At 32.6% G+C, this 17,543-nt stretch overlaps 1 protein-coding gene across 2 annotated transcripts; it reads right to left on the bottom strand.

The window, feature by feature from the left end:
- Positions 1 to 1,736: 1,736 nt before the first annotated feature.
- On the bottom strand, positions 1,737 to 17,542 carry LOC148615646 (uncharacterized). Of its 2 annotated transcripts, XM_088582045.1 has the most exons (3): positions 17,461 to 17,542; positions 11,258 to 11,365; positions 1,737 to 8,493 (listed from the first exon to the last, which is right to left on the bottom strand). In XM_088582045.1, exon 3 carries the CDS (start codon positions 8,480 to 8,482, stop codon positions 4,691 to 4,693), a length of 3,792 nt encoding a protein of 1,263 aa, XP_088438171.1. In that variant the 5' UTR covers positions 8,483 to 8,493; positions 11,258 to 11,365; positions 17,461 to 17,542; the 3' UTR covers positions 1,737 to 4,690. The 2 variants fall into 2 exon arrangements, with proteins under 2 accessions (XP_088438171.1, XP_088438172.1); XM_088582046.1 differs by lacking the exon at positions 11,258 to 11,365 and having other exon boundaries at positions 17,461 to 17,538.
- Position 17,543: the final 1 nt, after the last annotated feature.

Below are 17,543 nucleotides of genomic sequence, written 5' to 3'. Positions count from 1 at the left end.
TATGAATGTTCCTTAAGGTATTTTTTATAGAACTGGTGTGGGGATTTTTGATCCTTCAAAAACATGACCATCATTACTTTAAAGAAAACATAGGGGTCAAACAGCAGTTTTTCGCATATATCTCCAAAATGTTGGAGTTATTGCCCCTTTTTGATGTTATTTTTTTTTCTCTTACTATTTTTAATGTTATCATTTATCCTACTTCCTGCAACAAAGTTTGGAGGTAAATAGGAATCACTATGTCTGTCCACATTCCTTGTAAGGGCAACTCCTAAACCACTCCAGGAATTTGGAAGAAATTTTATAGGAAGGTTGGGAATATGTAGATGTGCATGAAGAATAATTTCTGTTGGATGACTTCCAAGGGAAATAATCCTAATCAAGGGTTTTACATAGTAAAACCTTTTTTAGTGCAACTGCTCCTTCACTCAAGGGATTTTTATGTAATTTTATAGGAAGGTTTGACATCGTATGTGGATGTGCATGAAAGAACATAATTACTGTCAGAGGACTCCAAAGAGAGATAATCCATATTTACGGCTTGACATGTTTAAATATCGCAAGCACAACTCCTCTAAAACATTCAAGGAACTTTGATGTTATTTAATAAGGTTGTTTATGATATGTAGATAGATAAACCCAAAATGAAAGGTCTTACATTTGAGTCCATTTGTAGTGGGATATTCTCGTGAGCTTGCTCACAGTATTTCTAGTTTCTAAATCTTCTCTGACACAATAAGAGAAATAGATCCCAATATGGTATGATTATTCCCAAGGGTAGAATTGATGAGAGGATTATTGATCCATCAAAAAACATGGCTGCTGTTACTAAAAAATAGAACATATGGGTCAGACAGAAGTTTCTCACATATATATTCGAAACCACCAGCTTAATCAAAATTCTGACCAGGATAAATATGTTCAGATGATTAAATCTATTTGCAGGCAAATCTTGTAAACCTATAAAGCCATGTTAGAGTTATTGCATTTTTCAGTTTTTTTTCTCAGAAACTATAGGACAGAATTCTATGAAAATTGATTTGATTATTCCTTAGGAACAAGTTTTAGTAATTTTTATGCAAGAAAAAACATGGCCACTAATACAAAAAATTGTATGTTTCTCATCAAGTCAGGTAAGCAGTTCAGGCTGCTTAGAGCCTGTAGTAACATGATTGTACACACATTGTGTGAGGAGGCATCATCTCCACATTTCTGCATATTGAAGTGTTAGTAGTATATTCTAACACTTCAATATGCAGAAATGTTGAGTTAGTTGTTAATGCAGTATTTGGTAATCTGGTACAAGACCACAATTAATTTTAAAGTGCATTTCAAGCAATATACACATTTGAACAGAGGAAAAAAAATTCAAGCAACCCAAACAGAATAAAACTTCTCTGGTCCAAAGATACCTACAAATGAGGTTTTACATAAAAAAAAATTCATAAAATTTACCATCATTTTCAAACATTAATGCATATCACCCTGAGATGGAATAAACGTGACAAATGAACTCAGTTAAAAGTCTAAAATTTTGACCACCTCAACTAAACCAAATCACATGTAATTTTGAGCTATTTTCTACCAATTAGTGGCAAAACTTTAGAACACAAGTTTCTAGGAAAAATATAAAAAAAATAAGGAAGTTTAGGTACCCACTATCAAAGTTGTAACAATATTTATATACAATGAAATCATTACATATGCTGATTTGAATTGGTGAAAGTACAACAATATGGTACAAAAATAATTTATTCACAATTTTACAGAAGCAAATATGCATAACTTTCTTTAACCATACTTGATCTTAACAAACTATTAGTACAATAACAATCATAACACAATCTTGGTCAAAACTACAGCTATACACCACTTTTAAGCAGATGGATTTAATATCCATGTCTTAGAATTTACTAATCCTGCATATTTAAATAAAATGGGTATAACCCAAAGGTATGAAACCTTTTGCTACAACTATGTTTACTAATGAACTAACATTCTGAATTATCAAGGCACTGATTTACTACCATGGAAAATGGGACATGGGTGGCTGAGGTTTATAACAAAAACATGCATAGACCAGCATCACCATTATGTCAGCACATATACCCCAGTAAAAATGTTAAACATGTTAATTGGCAAGATGCACTCTCTTAAATGTTTATAAATTTAACAATATTTTTTTAAAGGGGCAACCTTTTGAGGGGGGTTGGAAGAATTTAAAAATAAATATTCTGACCTTGGAGACTGGAGAAAAAAATATTTTCTTTCAATCACTCTGATCAGATCATTATGCTTTTACAAATTTTAAAATAAATTTATTTGATTTTTTAGAAAAATAAAAATTTTGACTATTAAGGTGAAAATAATTTTTTTAACCAAAGTAATCCTCCAAGCCCCACCCCCTCCATATAAAATGGTTAATCCTTTATAACAATGGTCCAGTTTCAATTCAGAATACACAAAATATGCACTTCTCAGCCAAACAGTCAAGTAGCTAATCGACCTGATTTCACTGTGACGCTAGTAAAAACCAATAATTCCAAAAAAAAAAAGCAAGTAACATCTCAACAGCCAGACAGTAATAATGAAAACATCATTTTAACTTTGACATTGGTACATGTAAATGATAATATATAATAAAGAGCTTTGTGAAGCACAGCATGAAAAGAATGTAGTCATCTCTGTTCACTTGGGGCAAGTGTGGACACAATATTAGTTTTTGATACACAGATGTATAACAGTTAATTTTTCATGAATCAATAATAAAGGAAAAATAAAATACTTCCTGGAACCCAGTTAGATAAGCCTGCAGTGGTTGAACCCTTAACAGATGGGGCAAATATGGACACAAAATTCCAGCTAGACACAGCCCTCAATTTTGATTGTAATTAAATATATAAAACATAATAAAATTTAGACCAGAACAGAAGTGGTCAAATAACTTAAATACTTGCAATAAGACTTTTAAAAGATTGAGAACAGACAAACTGACAGACAAAGTTCTTTCTATAAATCCCAGAATTTGATTCTGTAAGGTATGATAAATAAAAATCAAAAGCCTATATCAAAAGAAATACACAAATTACAGTGTCATGTCGTGGAAGAGTTTTTGAGTTTAAGTCCAAAAACACGAAATTTCCCCATATGTAAGATTTAAGTCCCATGACTCCAAAATGTAAAATCCAAAATATATAAAAATCAAAAGGGATTTTTTTTTTACAAAACTAGAAATACTGTGAGCAAGCCTACGAAGAAAATACCCCTTTCAAATGGATTGTTGGATTATCTCCTTTTGACCTTGTCCTACGGTAGTTATACAAGGTTTATCCTTTGTAGTCCTCTGACAGTAACTATATTCCTTCATGCACATCTACATTTGATATCTAAACTTCCTATAAAATTTCATGAAAGTCCCATGAACGGTTTAGGAGGAGTTGCGCTTACAAGAAATGTGGACAGATGGATGGACAGACAGATTGGGTGAATACTATACACCACCAAAGTTATTTTGCAAGGGGTACAAAAAACTATAAAACAAAGTTTTATATAAATTGTTAGAAATGTTTTTTCAGATTATTGTGCAAACTATACACAAAAGTTTCATTAAAATAGGTGCAACCAATATTGGGTTATTAACTTATATATGTAATTCCTCCCTTTTTTATGAATAACATCCAATATCTTTACATTATAAAATGATAATTTTTTAAAAAATGAAACAAAGCTGTCATCAGTATAAGTAAACAATTCACCAATACTTCTTTGAAGTTCGAGAAAGTCTGAAAACAGAAAATCACTCCACTTTTGTATAAATATAGTCGAAAAATCTTAAATTAATAAAAATCAAAAGTGATAAATAAAAAAAGAAACAATTGACTAAGATTCACAAAAATTGGTTGTAGCATTTTTGAGTTATTATACAAAGTGTGAATGATTGAGGGACCAAAACATGTATACCATGTCATAACAACAGAGCTGATAAGGCAACAAATTCAGATAGACATTCATTATTGTAAAGGCCTATTTAGCCCAAATATATGATTGTGATAAATCACAGGCATTATTTTTTTTTGTGGATTTATAAATGATCAGTTTTCAGATCCTTTACTTTTTGTTCCTGCATGACAATCAAAATTAGTACACCATGAAAAGACAGGTAGATTTTGCTAAATAATTGCATATTCATGTTAAACAATGTAAAAAAATTCTATTGGAGCATAAGAAAAAGCCAAAAATAAGAAACTTCCTAATTATACATGCAGTATTTTTTTTCTCTCAAAATTTACTAAAAAATGTACCTGAATGGGCAAAACAGCATCGCAGTTTTTGTGAAATCCATAAGTTTTTTTTTGTGTTTTTTTTTTAAATTTGTTTTAAAACAATACTATCTCCTTCAATTAATTGTCTATTAAAACAGGCATATAATACACATTTGATTAAAATACAGTTAAAGGTTGACAACAATATGTATTTTACGACGAAATTAATTTCTGTTTTATCAATTATGTCATAACAGCTATAAACTTACGGGTATTTTGGGCATTTAATTCTCCACTTTAAACTTTTTTGCAACAGGACATATTGCTCACCCTGATTTTTTTACCTGCTTTTGTATTTCATCTTTTTACCCTTAAAAATATAATCAGATAAAAGTATGAGTGGAATAAATCAAATGAATTACATGAACTTATTCATATGGCCACTTAACAGGATTAGCTACAACATCAACCTGTAAGGCAGGAGGCTGTGGTATCATTGTACTCTCCACAGTAACTCCTTCAGTTGTGGCAGTTACTGGCATGAAGTAACCCACCGATGACATCTGCCCTGAGTATGTCGTATCGACATGTGTACCGTAGGTCTGTACATCAGATACTATTGGAGTAACTTTGGTATATGTCATTGTACTGTAGTTTGGCCGATGAGTCACTTGAACATCAATTATTTCAGCAGCATATTGACCTTCTATTTGGTTTTGTTGGTAGTCTTTAACTTGAAATTCATCAATTGCCAGTTTAGTTTTTTGGGGAATATCATGTTCTGTATACATCACGTTTTCCTGCTTTGTTTCAGGTCCATTATATTCGTTTTTAACATTTTGATTTCCTCTTTTACCTTGCAGGTGATTTCTATCAGTACGTACCTTGCGTTCCTTTACCTGAAATATTTCCGTTCCTTCTAATGGTTTATCAGGGTCAGCTTCCTTTTTATACAATCCAGATATAATAGCCAATCCATCACTTGCCTTGAAGTTAAATTCTCCACTATGATTCTGTTCAATGTGAAATCTGAATTCCACAGTACTGTTTGTACCATAAGAACATAGTTTACAGGGATAAATAGGTAGTCCTAAATGTTTCTTGGTTTTAGAGATGTGTTTTCTAATATTCTCATGTGTATTACACGAGTAATCACAATAAGGACATTTGTATGGCTTAGATCCTATGTGAATTCTCATATGTCGACGGAGATGAGTTCTGGTTCCTGCTTTGTAGTTGCAATACTCACAGTGGAAAGCTCTTTCTCCAGTATGAGTATGGCGATGACGATTGAGTCTATTCTTAGTGCCAGCAGCATATCCACATACATCACAGAGGTGGGTTTTTTCCCCTGTATGTGACCTCTGATGAGCCTTCAACTCATTAAAGAAATGGAATGCCCATCTACAATCAGGATAATCACATTTGAACTGTTTCTCACCATGTCTTTTCATGTGAGCACGTAGCTGTTTCTCTAAGTAGAACTGCACACCACACATATCACACACTAATTTACTGGCATTGTTTTCTTCAAGGCAGTGTTTCTTCATATGCTCTTTATATGATCCATACTTCTTGAACTCCTTCCCACAAATTTCACATTTTTTCTCTGCGAGACCAGCATGTGACATCAGGTGTCGACGAAGAGAAAGGGGTGAAGCAAACCCAGCACTACAATAACGGCATTTAAATGGCTTGTCACCTGAATGGGACCTAAGGTGCTCCAGTACATAGTCTTTCATGATTTTCTTTGGACATTCAATACACTGGATTTTCCCTTCATCCATGTTATCAAGTGATTCCAGGAACTCACTATATTTTACTGTAGTAACATCTTCACGACCTAACCTATCACGTAATGTCTCTTCAGAATTGGGGTGCAAGTGATAAACATCCATATGGAAAATTTTCAGCCTTTCATCTTCAAATCTCCTTTCACAATATTCACACTGTAGAATATTAGCAGACGAGCTTCCTTCTGATTTTTTTAGATTTGCTTGATGTTTTACTCCAGTATAATGAACTTTCCTTGCTTTCTCAGTGATAAATGTCAAATCGCATAACTCACAAACAAAAATGTGATTAGCATGGCATGCCATGTAATGTGGACGAAGAGCATCATAATGTGTAGCAACAAAATCACAGTATTCGCATTTGTAAGACTTGTTTAAACCTTTGACCACTTTCTTAGCAAGTTTATAAGGTTTATCTATTTTACGATTAACTCGAGTACGTAAAACTCCTTCATTGAATACATCATCATCCCGTTCCGCATCTACCTTTCCAAATTTTTTCTTTTGTTCTGACCTTAAACGATGCTGCCCTGTCGTCATGTGTTTTTTATAAGTGTAGGAGTCAAAGAATGTTTTATTGCACAAGTCACATGACAACTCATACTTTTCATACTCCTGGAAGTGTTGTGATCTCATGTGTCTCCTCATATGGAGCTTTGAATGTAACTTTTTCAAACAGATTTTACATTTACTTTCATAATTCTTTTCCTTTATAATACACGGTTTACAACCCTTTTTTCCTGATATTTTATGAATTCCATTGTTTTCTAAATGTTGTAGAAGTTCAGTGTTGTCATGACAAGAAAACTTACAAATGCTACACAAAATTTCTCCATTGACACTTTCACATTTAAGTTGGTGTTGCTCTGATACAAGATGCTGCATAAAATCATTATGTCTATTGAAATAGAACTGGCAGATAGTACACTGATAAGGACTCAACCAGACTATATACTTATGGTACTGTTCTAATACCTTAAAAGTGTCATTGTTACCTAATATGCGATTCTTATGGTAAGTTGAAAGCAGATGTTTTGCTAATTTGTATTTACTGCTAAACTTCTTTTCACAAATAGTACAGATATATAGAGATGGGTCTTTCACTTGCTTCTTTGCTACATCCTTGTTATTTTCTTCTTGCGATTGTTCATCTTGTGAAGATAGGGTCTTTTCTTCTGATTTCGTCTCTACTTCCTCTATTTTTTCATCTTCCAACTTGATTTTTTTAGCATCAGATAATCCTAATGTATCAATCTCTCTGTCATTATTTTTTGCTGATTCTTTTGTTTTACGGTAATTAGACACATTATTTTTGTGTTCTTTCTGCATACAATGACTGGAGTACTTGAATCTATTATTGAAGGTAATCTGACAATACTGACATTCATAACAATCTCTTTTGACTTTTGACCTCTCCTCAGCTTCTTTAGCTATTTCCTTTTCTCTAGCCAAAATGTGAGATTTGAGTTTCCCCCTAGCTTTACCTGGCATTTCTCCTGGTCGCCATTTGCCCCTTGAAAATGGCATAGGTCGCCTGCCTGGCAGCCATACAACTTTAGAATGTGAAGGACCTTCTCCAGGTTTCCATTTGCCATGCGTATAATTTGGAGGTGGGATGCTATCATTATCAGATTCTTCTGAAAATGCATCTTGTAGGAAATCTTCATCAGAAAAATCAAAATCTAAATCATCTCCATACAGATCTAAGCTATTTAAAATATTTGAAATAGGCAGATCAGCTGTTAAACTATCTTTATTGTCATTGCTTTCTGTCACTTCTTTATCTCCTTTCTTCTGAAGAGCTAGTGATGAGAAAAAATCAGATCTTTCTGAGTTCATGACAAAGTTTGGATCTATTACATTGGAAGGTGGACTGAAACTCCCAGGTTGTATAGTAAGATACTGATCGGGAACATCTACAACAACAGTGGAGCATGAAGAAGGCGAGCTTGTGTGACTGGTTAAACTAGGACCAGACAAACTTGCTACAGATTTATTCTCAGTACTGATACGAGAGGTGGTAGGTGATGGATACTCTGAAGATGGTCGTAGTGACATGATAGGACCTATCTCATCACTAAAGGAGATCTGTGTGCAATAATTCAACCCATGACTAGGTGATGTTCCAACTGATAACAAGTTGTTTGAGTATACGGACTGTGATGTTAATGTTGGATTTGAGGAAGAGATGGCAGTAGTGTCTAGCTGAGCAGGAAACATCAAAGACTGTGAATACTGACTGTTTGGTGATGATATAATCTGCATGTAAGGCTGAGTTGTCTCCTCCTGCTTAGAATCACCCATTTCCTTATTTGCATTTTTACGTCCTGGACAGTCCAATTTTTTGTGGTTGACATAATTGATAAGACCCAAAACAGTTGACTGACACACAAGACAAATATGAACATCATCATCCTCATCATCCATATTTAAATCCTCTGAAAAATAAAATGAACAAAATTATTGAAATACTTTCAGACAGAATTAAGATTGTGAAATTTCAAAGTTAAAGACATCTTCATTAGTGTATAAAAATATCTCATTTATTCTGGTACTGATTTCATAGACTATTACACCTCAATTCTAATATTACCCTGAATACTTAAGATTTCTACATTGCCAAATTAACTTGGATTCCACCAGGTTGAATACTAGAGTTTGTGTAATAATCTGTTTCACTAGGAACAGAGACAACAATTTTATTTTATTTCAACCTTATAATTTTCTTTTTATTATCATATAGTGTATCATCTAAAAAAAATCTGTGGCTACAAAAGAAGCAATATGGAATGTATCCAGTTATAACACCTTGTTGTGATTCTGTTTTTCCTAACGTTAATATTCCCTAAATGACAACCTTACATTTCCTGAAGTTTTATAAAGAATAACCTTAATTTTGGCCTTAATAATAACAGAAGCGAAAGAGATGGCGATCTACAGGTGGACACTATGTAATAGTAATATTGTTTTCATGTGAAGTGGTGTTGATATTTAATTGTGCCTGTAGTTTTATTAAATCATCTTGTTATATAGTTATCTGTGTTCATGATATTTTGTTTATGGAAAGAATTACTGCTGGGATTCCTTTTATAACACACCTATTCATAATTTGTTTTCACCTCCAGCTTGTATCACATGGAATAATAAGATATGCTATTTTTTATACCTGATACTCCCATTCAACTGTCAAATACCCTCTTCAATAGTATTAAAAGAAAACATATGAGTACATAAGAGGTCAAATGTAGCCTCAATAAAAAAGAACAATTCTTAAAGGATCAGTGGCACCATCACCTAAGTTATGTAGTCTTCGGAGTGACACCAAACGGTTAGAAGGGATCAATACTTTTAACAATCCTATACATGTAGTTTCAAAATTTCCCATACATAGTTTAATGGGTGTTAAATTTTTTTAAATTCCCTGTCAGAATGATGAACTCTGTGACAATCTGGATTAACTAGTGTCCATCTAAAATCCTTCAGGAGGATAATCTCCATTAGCAAGCATACATTTTAATTAATTACTATGGCCCACATCTACATATGATGTCAAATCTAAATGTAGAGTTTCATCGAAATTCAAAGAAAGGTAGAATCTAATTCAGGTCAACTTGTTTCTCATAATGATCACAGAGAAGTAAAGGTATGAATGTGTACAGTACATATAGAGACATACCATGACTGATCACTGACAGTGTACACCAATCTGTGAGTGGTGACCCACAATTTTTTTTAATAGAAAGAAATATTCCCTATTTTTTTAAATTTTGATTGGTAAATTATGCCCAACATCTTCCAAAAAAATTTGTAAGATATCTTAAGAAATAATAATGTTAATGACTACCACTCTATGAGTGGTCTCTTTCTGTACTGTACCACTTGATTTTTTTTTTACATTGCTTTACAAGCTTATGCATTTTCAATTTAAACCAAAGACTGAAGTCTTTAAAGTTGCTAATCATCAAACACTAGTATTCTCTGTCACTGCTTTTGGCTAAGTTTCAACCTTCGAAATGAAAAGAATGCAATGTGCTCTAACATTGAGTGACATTTGCTAGAATCTTGGTTCCCTTGAAATGAATACTCTTTTGTACCTGTGATGACGCAAATACTTTCAATCAAAACAATTGGTTACCAGGAACCAGATTAAACAACTCGCAATATCTATACATAGATATCAGGGCCCTGAGAATGTATATGACCTATACAGTCATTTGTAATGAGCCCCTGTGTTTGGACACTGGGAAATATTACATAAATTCAATAGTAACTGATCATTTCATCTTTTAATGTAAACTTCCCGTTCTTATAGAAGCAAAAAAACACACATACTTTTTAAAAGAGGTACATTTTAATGATCTTTGGGTCGCTTATGATAATGACCAGGGAACCAGATTAGGAACCAGATTAAACAACTTGTAATAAATATTTATAGATATCGGGACCCTGCTAATGTATATAACCTGTATAGTCTTTTCACAAGTCCCATGTTTCTGAATCCGAAACTGTAATGTTCAATGCTAACCAATCATTTCATGTAAACTTCCTGTTCTCATACAAGCAAGAAACACTCATAGAACACACATGTATGATTTGATCTCAAACGAAGCTAGAACTATGACACTATGGCGGTAAACATGGCACACATCTGCAGCATAATGTGGAGTGGTAAATAGTAAATATATAATTATGCAAAATGTCAGCAAATATAATGTACTGAAATTACAAGTGGAAGAAGTCACTAACATTATTAGCAACTTAAAAAGTGAGCTTGTTTTACTTTAACTTTGAGCAATTTGTTGATTTTTTCCTTATAAAACATCAAAATTCTAGGTGGTTATAATTGAAAAAAAGAAATACATATGTTTCAATGAATTGAAATTATTAATTACAACATGGTTTTTGTGACTGCACTAAATAACTTTTATTCCTTTTTTCTATAAAAAATCCTTTACACGAACCTTATTTGTACAAACTAATTCAAGTACCCTCTGAAGCCGGTTAGTATATAAAAATCCAAAAGTCCCGTCTGGAGCCCATTAGTGTATAAAAATCCAGAAGCACCCTTTGGAGCCCATTAGTATACAAGAATCAAGAGAAATAAGTGAGACATTTTGTAAAAGATACAATTTACTTGATAAATCTGACTTAATCCCTGCAAGACTGATAACTATTTGTCAATCTGACATTTCAATAACTCACATAAGGATGTCCAATCTGTCAGTGTTTTGTGATGCAGAGGTTACAGGCATAGGTTTAAGGTCACTTATACATGATATCAATACTTGTCTTTGCTCATCACAATAACATCTAAAAAGGATAAAAACAATAATGTACTTATATACAGGATGACGCTGATAAATATCACTAGTGGTGTAACAAATAGCTATCTTCTGGCTAATTCACTTATAAAGCAAAATGATGAAGAATTTTGTCATGCAGCTGTGATGCATCCTTAAGTTCTTACATGGGACAGTTGACATATTTCAATACTGCACTTGTGATCTTTATGAAACTGCACACAAGTAATTGTTAAAATGAAAATACTTCACATTTTATGCTTCCAGACAAATTAGTGCAAGAAATAAATTCCCTAAATGTAAATTTATTACTAAATACCTTTCAAACCCAAAACGGAGTACCTCAAATCTTGAGTTGATTTGAAGACTAGATCTTAATTTTATTTGCAGAAACAATAGAATATTATTGAGTTGATGAATTGCAAGAAACATATTTACAGGTTATAAGAGATGTTGAATGATATAAAAGGAATTACATTTGGACTATACTTTGTGTAGTGTTCAGAAATAGTAGGGAATTTCCAGTGATGGACATAAAGTATTTTAAAAAAGGTCTGCTTTCAGGGTGCTTTCATGAATCACTTTGTACCCCATTATCTCAAAAACATTTAATGAAAGAGTAAATTTGCATGCATGCTTCTAAAACCACGTATAAATAGGTACAATTTACAAAAAACAATTCATTCAAATCAGATGAAAGGTTTCTGAACTACAGTAAACCCCTGTCTTCAACAAAATGACGTTTCAGCCCCTTCGTAAGCCTTATCAATTAATTTTTTTTTTAATATCTCGAACACTTTTCAAGATACTGGCCGAATATCACAAAAAATTGTCATTTTTCCCCCTTCAAGGACAATAATTCTAATATGGAGTCTTCCAAAAGGAGAATATTGCAGACATCATCATAAGGATCATTTCATCGATTGAAAGTTTTTTTTCTTTTATAGTTTTCACAAAATTGCCTAAAAACTGCAAAAAAACTCATTTTTTGCCTTTAAACTATTAAAGACCAATAACTCTAACAAGAAGTCTTTGACCTAATACAGACTTTTGTTGAGCTCTACAAGTCGAAAATGGATGGTCACATTTATTTTCCAGTATCTCTTATAGTTTTTGAAATGTATGTAGAAATTGGTGACTTGATGCATGTGGTCTAAAAAGAAGCAATTGACACAATTTTTAATGTAGATACCCTAAGGATGCAAGTCTGGTAATAATCCATTGAGTGGTTTTAAAGAAGATTTTTCAGAAAAATTAGCAACAAACGATAACAATGCTGCTGCTGCCGACTATGACAATGAAGAAGGATACCAAGTGATGACAAAAACTCCTATTAGGAGTAGTGAGTTAAAAAGTTGATTTTTTGAAGGCATGTCTCCTTTGCAACCTTATAACTCTAAAACCATAAGAGATGTCTGATTGACAAGTCCTCATAGGCTTTCGAATAAAAAAAAAAAAATCAGACAAATTTTTAAACAAGATGCTCCCAGGTGCCTGAGTCACTCACCTGGTATAATTTTGTCTTTCTATGGCAATAAATTTAACAAGAAGTTGTCTAATAATTTTGATTCAAGAAGACTTAGGTAGGACTTATATTTTGTGCAAGATACCCTAAGGAATATCTGTGCAAAGTTTCATATAATTCCGCTCAGTAGTTTCTAAGAAGATTTTTGAAAAATTGGTTATGGACGACGACAGATGGAAAGTGATGGAAATATCTCACATGGCCTAATGCAAAGTGAGCTAAAAAGTTGATTTTAAGGGTAGGGCCCCACTTTGGCCCCCTAAATACAGAAAAAGCTAATGGTATTTTAAGTCTTTTATATATTCTCAACAGAGTATTTTATAAGAAACAAATCAATTAAAGAATTGGCAAAAGTTAAGTACCAGTTCATCCATGTTTATGTATACTATACTTTTGAAAATTATTCCTATATTGAGACCGATACTTATGAGAATTTGCACTAAAATTAACCAAAATCAAACTGAATAAAGAATGGTTACTCTTGCAAAGTGCCAATTTCATACACACTCTATATAATTTTTATCTCAAAATTGCAAGAACCAAATTAAAAAACTAAGACAGGTTATGTAATCAGTATGTGCTTCTGAACAAGAAATAAAAGCGAGTTTCGCGGGTTTTTGACATGGATGAATCACCTCCTGCCTGATTTTTAAGACAGATACTTAATGAGATATAAACTTTCTACATCAATTTTAAACAAACATCTATTTTACCCCTTTTGGTAGAACAGTAGGGCCAGTGACTCCATTCTAACAATTCAGCTTCCTCTAGCCACTAATTATAATATACATTGTATTAAAATTTTGTGGCATTTGGTTCACTACAACAAAAGTTATTACGCCGAAACTAAAGTTAGCAAAGATGGCAATAGCGGCAATGACAGAATCATAACATAATATAACCACATTTTTTGAGGTTATATAAAAATTCTAAAAACTAATTATTTTTTTAAACAAATTTCAGACTTTCTAATTACTAGTCAGAATAGTCCTCTTTCTTTTCAAGGAAGAGATAAATATTCTAAGGACAGTACCCTAGCATAATAAAACTTTGTAAATTGATATATAATTTGAAATAAGCTTCAAAATATAACTCTTCTTTACTTGTGTTGGTAGTAATTTTAGTTACTATCAACCTTAAAACACCTGAAGTATGATCATGGAAGTATACTACCATTAATTGTTAGACACAACAGAGCTTGCAGTGGCTAATGATATGTTACAGATATTAAAATTTTCATTAATTTGTCATACCACAAGACTTACTTCATACAGATACATACAACTCTGGTTCAGTATACTCATAAACAATACAAACAAGTCTCTATCATACCAATTAAACCATTGGTGGATATTTCTACTCAAATCAAAAAGCATTTGATAAGAAATGAAGTATGCCTTATAAAGGCTTAAGATACATGATTCAGTAATGGATAGGTAGAAAAAAACGATGATTCAGAACTTGCATACACCCCACTAAACAATATCATTTACTTGCAATATTTATGTTTGCTTTTCATCTACCCTGAAATTCTGCATCCCTACAATTTTGAAAATGAAAAGGTAAAAAAAAAAATAAGCCATAACTTGATATCATTGAGATGAATTCAATATCTGTGGACCCAGTTAAAATTTAGACATGCATAAAATCATTATATTTGTCCTAAATCGAAGTTGAAAGTAAAAGGTAACAAACCATAGTAAAAATAAGAACTTTGAGCTGATTCACCTTCATTGCCAATATCAAAAGTCTACACCAAAAGACAAAATAGTTTAAAGCCTGGACACAAATCTGTCAAGCAAAATCATAAAATTTGACTCTCAGATAAAACTTCAGTCAAAAGTCTACACAAAAAAAAAGATCATTCCTCTTTATCTTTGTGAAAATGGTAGCATATACAGTCCATTTCAAAGGTTATATGATGTAAAATAAAACTGTAATACTAAATTTTAAAAATGTATACTTTAAACAGGAAAAATTGATAGCTTGTCTAGTACAGCTTCATTTAAAAATTGTCATGAAAGTATTAGCAGTGGCCCATCTGATAGAGTGCTTTCTAAGGATCTGTAAACATGGGATTCACATTTTCTGTTTTAAATCTGTTTTAGATTTTAAAGCTTTGTATAACAAAGATGATTGTGACAAAAAGAAAATCATGCTTCAGAGGAGAAGTATTTTGCAAATGGTGAATGGACACAATCTAATTTTAATTACAGTGTAGATGGAAATGGACAACAATGAACACCCACAAGTATAAGCTTTCTAAGAAGTTATGGAGTATTTTGCTGTATCATATGTCTAGATGGTACAATAATGTTATCCGAAAAATCCTTCCTTATTTAATATTTTTATATCGGCAAAGTGTCCTCACAACTCAGTTTTAAAAGAAACGACATACTAAAGTTCAACAATTCTACTTAGATAATAAATGAAAGAATCTGCATTTCAAGCACTTGCTATAAATATGGCAACACACAGTCAATTAACCAAGACAAGACAAAACTGTGTGTATTTCTATTTAGAGATTATTTGTCATACAATTTAAGAATTAATTTTGCACAAAAAACTATTTTTAACAATCCATTTAAATCAGTACATCATCATTTTCAATATTTTATTAAACTGAATAGTTTTCTCAGCTACCACACCATATAGAAAGTATATAAATTTTGAAATCATCTGCTTAAGCATATTTATTCTATCAAGTTTGACATTTTTGTAACAGTTCAGGAAGATCGACTTTTTTCAATGTACACATTCTATCCTTTTTCATGAGGGACTGACTTGCATGTATATAATTTCTATTTGCTTTATTTTTTGTGAATCATATCGTAATCATTAAATCATTCCTGTCCCAACATTGCTCCTCAGTGATTACAAAATCAAATGAAACTAAATGCTTTGGCAATAGACATGGCATAAAGAAAATATACAAAGGTACAAAGGGGAGCAACTCAAACACAACCTTTTGATCACAATGTAAAGCTAATTTCAAAAAATGAATCATCTCTAACCCATTTTTTCTTTTTAGTTTAAATATAATATGATGAAATCATTTTAAATATGCACATAAAAAAAATTATGAAATCAAGGATTTTTATAGTAGTAAAAAATCTAGAAGAAATGCATCAGATATAGTTTCACCTGTTACATGTGCATGTACGAGACTGCCTGGATACTACAACAAAACAAACGGGATTATAGAATTTCAAACAGTGACTGTTTTTTTCAGGTCTTAAAGGCAACTTACAGCTTAACTTCCAAAAGGAGACAACAAAGTGGAGAAAAAGTGTAGTCAACAGTGCTCACCTTTTGCTACTAGCCCGATTCGGGCTAGTTGAATTCAATACAGTCTTCATTTATTGGGGCTAGTCTTTAAAGATTTTGAAGGAAAGGACTGATAAATTTTTCTGTTTTTTTGTTTGTTCTGAGGTCACAGTTTCTATCATATGAATTTAGATTCTGAAAAGTTCACCAGGGCTTATCTTTGAACTTGTAACAAATTTGCTGTAATCATTATGGCTTTCATGTTTGGTCGTCTACATTGTAATGACGGCCATCTGAAGTCATAACATCATATTACTGACACTACTATAGGTTGAGTAGTTCCCATTCACAAAACGTCCTGCACCAGTTTGTTGATGTTGTTTTGTGTGAGGGTCCCATACTGTGGCAGCATATTCTACATTTGGTCTCACTAATGTAGTATAACACTGGACTTTGACTTGCTTGCTACAACTGCTGATGTTTCGTCGCAGGAAAGCACAGGTGGAATTGGCTTTCTTTGTTATATTGTCTGTGTGTATTCCAAGTCAGGTTGGTGCTGAATGTAAGTCCCAGGTATTTGGCATGTAGTACATGAGTAAGAATCGTGCCATGGATGTTCTAGTCGAAACGTACATATGACCTCTTGTTGGTGATATTTATGACCTCACATTTATCAGGATTAAATTCAGATGCGTTCCCATCTTTGCAGAGTGCCAAGATCGTGTTGCAGTTGACGGCTTTTTTCTACCCCTGATGTTACATTTAATTAGAAACTTTGTGGATGTTTCTAGGAAAGCATAGGACACTTACCCTACTGGTAAACCTGGTCCATGCTTCCACCTTTTAGTGAACTTTTTGTTCTTGATTTCATATCACATATGAAAAGGATCTCAAAAACATTTTTTTTTATTCAGATAAGAAGGAGGGATGTAACCAGATTTCAAACAAAAAACAAGTTCTTAATGTAACCCACAACTGCATGGCCATGACGGTATGAGGCCATTGAGGGTCACAATTCACATACAAAATATGCATAACAAAAATAACAATTTACAATATTCTTAATGTAAAACTGATTATGAGAAGAGAACAAACGTTATTGTTTGACGTACAAAATATTTAGTGATCTTAAACAAGCAGGTGCGTGATAACAAATGTCCAACCTCGCCCACCATACTTCATGTAACTTATGGAGGGCACATCGTGCAGACACAGTCAACTTAAATTAGATAATAAGAATGTTTGGTGCGTTGTCATATACGAATCTTGCAATAAAAGTGCATAAATATGTATCAAAAATGAGTTAAATCTACCAATATGAACGAAGAATTCTGTTAATTGTAGGGAAAATGGATTACAAACACAGGATATCTAGCTAGTACAACAGCGCAGAATC

This window comes from Perna viridis, chromosome 5 (assembly GCF_037379345.1).
Source record: "Perna viridis isolate PV_CMFRI_1.1 ecotype Kerala chromosome 5, ASM3737934v1, whole genome shotgun sequence".
Classification (NCBI taxonomy): domain Eukaryota; kingdom Metazoa; phylum Mollusca; class Bivalvia; order Mytilida; family Mytilidae; genus Perna; species Perna viridis.
Note: the sequence above shows the minus strand (reverse complement) of the source record. Positions and strands in the feature narration are given on the sequence as shown.

Coding starts and splice junctions, on each gene's coding strand:
- LOC148615646 (XM_088582045.1), bottom strand. CDS start 8,482: ATGGATGATGAGGATGATGATGTTCATATTTGTCTTGTGTGTCAGTCA.